Source organism: Elephantulus edwardii, unplaced genomic scaffold (genome assembly GCF_000299155.1).
Source record: "Elephantulus edwardii isolate Elephantulus edwardi_28Jun2011 unplaced genomic scaffold, EleEdw1.0 scaffold00041, whole genome shotgun sequence".
In the NCBI taxonomy this organism is placed as follows: domain Eukaryota; kingdom Metazoa; phylum Chordata; class Mammalia; order Macroscelidea; family Macroscelididae; genus Elephantulus; species Elephantulus edwardii.
The window spans coordinates 9,430,667-9,438,927 of NW_006399791.1; the positions used below are offsets into that span (position 1 = coordinate 9,430,667).

Genomic DNA, 8,261 nt, shown 5'->3' on the forward strand with positions numbered 1-8,261 from the left:
GGGTGCAACAATGAATGAATGGAATCCCAAAATCTCTGTAGATGTTCATTGAAATGAAAAATAAACAACCTAAATTTAAAAAAAAAAAAATATCATCTTGAGACCAAGTTCAACTATTTGCCTAGAGTCAAGATTCGGTTGGGGTGTTTCTTGGTTTTTTGTCTTTTAATTGGAAGAGTCAGACCAGAAACCTAGATCCATTTCAGTTCTTTGTCCTGCCTTAATTCTGGTTACTAATGAAGTTCTAAAACCCAGTTTCCTTTCTAACTGGGAACCCCTATGGTGAGGTTCCTAAGTATCACTGTCTGATATCATTGATTATCAAGCAAAACTCCAACCCAACCTTGGAGAAACTCCACTCCAAACTAGACATCTGCTTCACTAAAGAAGGCATTCAGATGGTGAACAAACACATGAAGAAATGTTCAAAATCCCTAGCTCTAAGAGAGATGCAAATCAAAACAACTATGAGATACCATCTCAATCCAGTAAGAATAGCAAAATTTAACAGAACAGAAAACAACAAATGTTAGTGAGGTTGTGGAGAAAGTGGAACACTTATTCACTGTTGGTGGGAGTGTAAAATGGTACAACCACTGTGGAAGGTGGTATGGTGCTTTCTCAAAAAGTTGGAAACAGAAATACTAACCCTATTTTTGTTGTTATGTGCCATCAAGTCAGGAACAGGCCCTGGCTTACCCTTCAGTGAGTTTTCAGAGGCTGTACATTACACAGGAGGAGATTGCCCATTTTTCTTCTGCAGAACAGTTGGATTTGAACGGCATGCTTTTGTATTGGCAGTGTAACTTCTAACCTCTAGGCCACCAGAGCTAATCTAACAGCTCTGGTAGCCTAGGGATAAGAAACTACTCTGCAAGGCACACGGTTTAAATCAATCAGCTGCTCCCCAGGAAAAGGATGGGCAATCACCTCCTGTGCAATTAACTGTCTCTGAAAACCCACCGGAGGGTTCAGCTATGGGTGGGTTCCGACTCAACGATACATAACAACAACATCATCTACAGATTAGAGAGTTCTGATGGCCCAGAGGGAAGAACCTCCACTGCAATCTGGATCACATGTGGTTTGAGTTCACCAGCTGCTTCTCAGGAGATAGATGAGCAGTCTCCTCCCATGCAATTAACTGCCTCTGAGAACCAGCTGGAGGGTGAGCTATGGGACGGCTTTGACTCAATGGTAAACAACAACATCTATAGATTGGTGGTGGTGGTGGTGGTGTTATGTGCCGTTGAGTCACCTGTGACTCACAGCGATCCTATGACCCTATTCTGAGCCAGTCTCACTGACTTTGTCACACCTACCCTTATTACTCCAGTTTACTCTGTCAATCTATCTCTCCCAGGATCTTCCTCTCCTGTGCAAGCATGATGTCCTTCCCCAGGGTATGTGAGACAGAGCTTCAAAATCCTAGCCTCTAAGGAGAAACTTGGTTTCACACTCTCCAAGATAGACTTATTTTCTTGGCAGTCCATGATATGTTCAAAACTCTTCTTCAGCACTACAACTCAAAGGCATCAATTCTTCTTCTGTCATCTTTCGTCATTGTCCAGCTCTCTGATGCATAGCAAGTAATTGCGAAGACCATGACCTCAATCAGGCACACCTTAGTCTCTAGACTGACATCGTTGCTTGTCAGTACTCTGGAGAGGTCCCTGACAGCATATTTTCCCAGTGCAAAGATTAGGAGCTAGAAACCCAGAAGGTCCTAGAGCAGGACCAGGATTCCGGATTTGTGTGTGCATGACCCTGTCCTATCCCTGCGCTGCTGCAAGTTCAGTCTTGGGGATCCTCAGAGGAAACCAGCTTTTGTTACCCACTTCTAGTCCTGCCTTTTTTTTTTTTTATTTTTATTTTATATTTGTTTGCTTATAGAATTCGTATACATTTGTGTTCCACACTATCCCTCGTTCACGTTGTGTTTCATACAGTAAAAGAAGAAGAGGGTTTGCTCAAGCAGAAAGGGTTTTGGTAGACGCCAAGACACTACGGGCAGGCGCCAGTAGTTTTTGGAGTTTCGCTGAAACTTGGAGGCGGATCCTAGCAGAACTGCTCCAGCACCCCCTGGAGGGCACGGCTGGGATGAGGCCGAGCTGGATGGCTGCAGCGAGCTGGTGAGTCGCCTCTACAAACTGGCCCTAAACGTGGGGAATGAACGTGTGACAAGAGGAGCCAAGGATATCCAGCCCTAAGCAAGGGTCCAAAGTCCCGACGGGTGTTCCCTGGACTCGCCTTGCGCCTGGGGACAGATGCCAGCAGATTCAGCCACGAAACACACACCACGTGGCTCCAAATCAGTGCTGGGACCCAGCCAGCTCTTGCCTTTCCCTCCACGTCTCTGCAAAGCTACTAAAACCTCTCTCTTCCCCCAGCAGGAAAAGCATACGTTCTTTCCATATAGAGGAGAAATTGTTCCGCCTGTGAGTAAGCCTCTTGGCAGCGGCGGAGACCCGGCCCGCAGCGCGCTGGGCAGGAAGCGGCCAGCGTCGTTACCTCTGGGCTCCGGGAAGACAGCTGGGCTCGCAGCCCGGAGCCCACGGCCTCTCGGCCCCGCGCCCACGGCCCCCCGCCCGGAGCCCGCGGACCAGCCGGTGCGGTGGGAGCCGAGCGTGGGGATGCGCTCGAAGACGCAGAGGACGGAAGGGGGCGCTAGAGGACAGTTCTCCCTGCACAAAACCAGATCCGAAAGCCGCAGCGCCTGCCAGGAGTACAGGGACTTTCCGATCCCGGAGCCTGGGTCAGCAGCCACCACCGGGTCTGAGTCAGAGGTGACTCAGGTGTGCCCGGGAAGGCAGTGCTGGTTTTAGGCCGTCGTTTCTAACCGCCCCAAGTTCTTAGTGCCAGAGCTAGGTGGCAGAGGGTGAGTTCTTTCCCTGGCGTCTCATTCATCTTCAGTGACCAGGTCCTCCCAGCCGCCCTCGGCCAGAGGACCCTGCCCATGCTCTTGGAGCAATTCTTTCTGGATCCTCATTTCACCCTTTCCCTTCTTGACTTAGCTGTGCTGCAATCCCAAAGGCACACGGTTCCAATCCACCAACAGCTTCGAGCCCCCTTCCAGGTCATTTGCTGCCTCTGAAAACCCATTGAAGGGTCAACTTTGGGTGGGTTCCGACTCCATGACACACACTAACTTGTTGACTTAATGTGATCTGTCAAGGACCCACTAAGTTTATGGACTCGGGGTGAGGGTGGGAAAGGACAGGGAAGCCAAGTTGTGGGGGCTGGTGGGTCAGCTGGTGGTGGAGCGGAGGAGAAACAGTGTAAGGGGCTCCAAAAAGGGGGGAAAGTGGAAGAAATTGAGGAACCCCTAGTCAAAGAGAGTCCAGTGTCAGAAGTGGGACTGGCTCTGAAGGCTCCAGCTAGTGGTCAGGGCCCTGATGGCATCTGTCCAAGCCAGTGTTCCTGCATGGCTGCCACGCACTGGGCCTGAGAGACACTTGGTGTCCTCAGACCTGGGAACATCAGCCTCCAGGGACGAGCAGGTTGATTCAGCAGCATTTTACAGGTCGGGTCTTTTAGGGGCCGAGGTGTGAGACCCTTGGCACAGAGGCCCTGGATTCCCTGACACACTGCCTTCTGGGGCTTCACCCTGGAGACCTAACTGGGGCAGGAGAGGTGGGGACAGTCCCTTGTGAGACCCAGACTCTGTCCCTGTGCTTTGGGGAGACCAGATGACAAGAGTGCCCTGCCTTGCATTGGGAGTGTAAAGACAGGGATCCCTGAGAGCGCTGCCACCTGCCTAAGGGCATCTCCATCCCCCACCTTCACCCCACCCCCACAGCGTCTGGACACCTGAGACTTTCATCCTGTCTGCACAAAAATGCTCACTTCCAGGTCTTTCTGCCCCCGGCAGAGATCGTCCCCATCCCCCACCCTGGAGTCTAGAGTCCAGCTGGGAGCAGCGTGAACTGAAGAGAATGGACAATGTAAGAGGGAGTCCCGGCCCTTCCTTCATACCACCACTGCCCACCACCAGATCCCTGGAGGGGGAACAGAAAAGTGGGCATGAGGAGTAAGATTATGGGCAGATGGCCTAGTGGTAAGAAACTGCACTGCAAGCCCAAAGGCTGTTATTGTTGTTATGTGCAATCGAGTCGTTTGCGATTCATAGCGACCCTATGTACAACAGCCCTAAATCCTGCTCTATCCTGTGCTAATCGCATTGCCTCTGACACACCCATCCCGATTACCCCAGTCATTGAATCAATCCAGCTCATAGAGGGCCTTCCTCTCCTGTGCTGTCCCTTCACCCTCCCAAGCATGATGTCCTTCGTATGTCAGACAAAGCCCCAGAATCCTTGCCTCCAAGGAGTAGCCTGGTTTAACACAGTTCAAATCCACCAGCTTCTCCTTCCATGTGATTTACTGCCTCTGAAAACCCAGTGGAGGGTCAGGTGTGGGTCAGATCCAACTCAAAAGTACACAACAACCACCACCACCATCACCACCTGGGAAAGCAAAGTAGGCCAGCTTCAGGATTTGAGGAGGAGAGGCCAGAAAGTGCCCTGCCGCCTCCTGCCCCTTTCCTGTGCACCTGGAGAGGGGACCTGACTCTCACTTTTCAGAACCGGGTGTGGAAGACCAGGAGAGAGCGACACTACCTCAAGGTGCAGGTGACTCGATGGCACATCATAACAACAACAAACCAATTGCCATCAAGTCAATGTCAACTCTTGGAGATACAAGTATGTCATACTAAAACTCTGCTCTATACCTTTCACAGCATCTGATTTTCAAAGGTAGATCATCAGGCCTTTTTTTGGAAGTACCTCAAGGTGGACTTGAACCATCAACATTTCCCTTAGAAGCCAAGCATATTAACCATTGATGCCAACCCTAGGACTCCTCTCAGCAAATTCCTAGGAGGCCAGCTGTACCTGATGGCTAAGATTCTCCACCTGTCTCTTCACCTGTCAGTTGTTGTTGTTGTTGTTGTGTGCCGTCGAGTTGTTTGTACCGTCGAACCACACAGCAGCTCTGAAGCCTGCCCTGTCCTGAGCCAGTCTCACTGACTCCAACACACCTACCCTAATTACCCCAGTCACTGAGTCAATCTATCTCATCTAGGGTCTTTCTCTCCTGCACTGTCCCTTCACCTTTCCAAGCATGATGTCCTTTTCCAGCAACTGGTCCCTCCTGGCCACATGCCCAAAGAATGTGAGGTAAGAGCTTAAAAATCCTAGCCTCCAAGGAGAAACTTGGTTTCACCCTCTCTAAGACAGACCTATTTTTTCTCTTGGTGGTTCAATATTCCTCCAGCACCACAACTCAAAGGCATCAATTCTTCTTCGATCATCTTTAGTCATTGTCCAGCTCTCTAATACACAGCAAGTAATTGTGAACACCATGGCCTGGATCCAGTGCACCTTAGTCCCTAGACTAACGTTATTGCTCTTCAGCACTTGGAAAGATCCCTGACAGCAGACTTCCCAAATGTAATTAGTCTTTCAATTTCCTGGCTACTGATGCCAAGAGTGTTGATTGTGGAGCCAAGCAAGCTGAAATTGTTAACAATTCCAATCTCCTCTCCATCTGTTGTGGTGCTGCCAATTGACCCAGTGGTGAGAATCATTGTCTTCTTGATGTTGAGCTTCAATCCATATTGAAGACTACAGTCCTTGACCTTCTGCAGCAAACGCTTCTGGTACTCCTCAGTTTCAGCAAGCAAGGCTGTGTCATCTGCATAACATAGGTAGTTGATGGGCCTTTCTCCAATCTTGATACCACATTCCTCCTCATAAACTTCAGTGTCCCAAATGATCTGTTCCACATACAATTTGAAAAGGTATGGAGACAGGGTGAGTCCCTGATGTACTCCTTTTCTGAGTTTGAACCATGCAGTGTGTTTCCTTACTCTGTTCTGACTACTTCCTGGTCCAAGTATAGGTTTTAGATAAGCACAATCAAGTGTTCTGGGATTCACAGTCTTCTCAAGGTTAGCCGCAGTTTGTTGTGATCCACACAGTCAAATCCCTTGACACAGTCAGTGAAATAGATATTCCTCTGGTACTCTTTGCTTTCCGCCAAGATCCAGCTGGCATTAGTGTCTGACATTGTGTCTCTAGTACCACGGCCTCTTCTACACCCAGCTTGTATTTCCAGCAGTTCTCTGTTGATGTACTTGTTCCAGTCAGTTTTAGATACTCTTCAGCAGGATTTGTTTGTGTCTGATCTTAGTGATATTGTTCAAAAACTTCCACATCTGTCAGGTCACCTTTTCTTTTGGAATGGTAATATACGTGGATCTCTTCCAGCCAGTGGGCCAGGCAGCTGTCCTCCAGATTTCTTGGCACAACTTGATGAGCTGGGTTGGGGTTTGGTTTTTGAGGGTTTGGGTTTTTGTCTTTTGTGGGTCTTTTTTTTTCTTTCAAAGCACTGCCCACCTTATGGCCACCATGAGCAGATAGGCTGGGGGTGCCAGAGCTTGGAGTTTGACTTGGTTTTCTCATCTGTAAGATGGGAGAATAGTAACCCCATGAAGAGCTGCTGGGAGGACTGAATAAACACTGTAAGAGTGAAGCACTGAGCACAGAGAACACAGAACCAGTCACACAGCCCCTTCCCTGGCCCTTCACAAAAACTCCTGAATTAATCTAACATTTGCAAGCATCAATCCAGACTGTGTCCGGAGCTAGACAAGAGTATAGAGGAGGAGACCAAAGAAGCTGTTTTTCCTTTTATTATGATCAATAGCAATAGACGCCATTTTCCAGTCTGCACCACCTTTCCCAGTGCTGGGTATGGAATCAATCACCGGCTCAGCCCTGCACCGCGGGGAAGCCCACTGGAAGCATGGGCACACTGAGCCTTCCCGCGAGCTAAGACTCATGCCCACCTTCATTCAGGCATGAGTGGAGCCCTGCCTGCCGGACTCCAAACCGGGTGTTCTTTTTGGAGCCTCCATATCAGTGCTTTTTTACGTGATTGCTAGTATTCTTTTTATAGAAAAATCTTTTTCATGAACTATTTTGCAATCATGTTTTGAAGGCACAGTCAATGAAACAGTACATGCATTTGAGGTCATTAAATGAAAGGGGGAAAAGACACAAAATTAAATTTATCATACGGTCAAACTGTATACCCAAAAAATTATACTGCAATTAGAGGGAGAAAGTATGAGAAAAAAGAGTAGAATGCTTGAATGTGTATTAATAGTATAACTATTTGTGTTTTCTCATAAGGAATATATGAACAAAAATACTATAAAGTTTAAAAAACCTCCAACTCATTGCTGTCAAGTCAAAGCTAACTCAGTGGACCCTCCAGCAGATTTTCTAAGTCACTAATTACCGTCGGAGGACATTACCCACATGTTTCACTCTGAGCAACGGATGGATTCGAACTCTGCTAACCTTTGGGTTAGTAGCACAGATCTCTACAGATTGTGCACCCAGGACTGCACTTAGAGTGGAATGCATGAAGCCCCCTTCACTGCATTTTCCCTTTGCTAAATACAATTCTGTTTTGTGGCAAGCCCATTGCCAGAGAGTAGATTTTGACTCATAGCAGCCAAGTGCTAAGTAGCTATCCACTATTTCCTCTTTAACTTACTAAAAAAATTCCAACACTCTCTTCAGGTACCAAAGGCCTGGCTAAATTTTATGTGGCAGGCAAATAGGATTGGCATATTTTGCAAATGAAAATACTAGATACTCAGCTAATTATGAATTTCAGATAAAGAATACTTTTGAGTATGTTTTAAATATTCCATGAGACTTACTTATCCTAACAAAATTATCCGTCGTTTATCTAAACCCCAAGTAGAAATTATTTGTTGTTGTTATGTTCCAGTGAGTTAACTGCCACTCAGAGAGAGCCTTATCTACGAACGGTACGTTTCATAGTGTTTTTGGTTTTTTACTCAACTGAAAAACTACAGAGGAGACAGGGCGCCCCCGTGTGGGAGCCAGGGTCAATGGCACAAGCTGCTTTCTCGGTCTGACCCTCGCGCTACACGAGCTCGTGAGCGGTTTAGATTAAATGTTGGGCTGCCCCGCGAATCCACCAGCCACTTGATGGCCTCGGAAACCCTGTGGAAGATTGCAGCGAGTGAAGATCAACTTCATGGCAGAGTTTGGGGTCCCCCTCCAATTGCCCGAGGAGTCGGGGTGGGGGGCAGTAAGAGATGAAGCATTTGGGAGGTTTCCTCTCCCTCTGGGGCATCTAACATCACAGCCAAAGTGGGAATTCAGGTTAAAGATTATGACAGGAGTCCAGAATGAAGGTTTCATAGTGGAGTGTAC

At 48.0% G+C, this 8,261-nt stretch overlaps 1 protein-coding gene across 1 annotated transcript in view; it reads right to left on the reverse strand.

Moving 5' to 3' along the window:
- Positions 1-8,261, reverse strand: part of LOC102852065 — a 53,898-nt gene that overhangs the window by 22,720 nt on the left and 22,917 nt on the right. Inside the window, exon 4 of the mRNA XM_006885231.1 lies at positions 2,405-2,775. Within this exon, the coding sequence (XP_006885293.1) occupies positions 2,405-2,775 (371 nt within the window). The remainder of the gene's footprint in view (positions 1-2,404; positions 2,776-8,261) is intronic.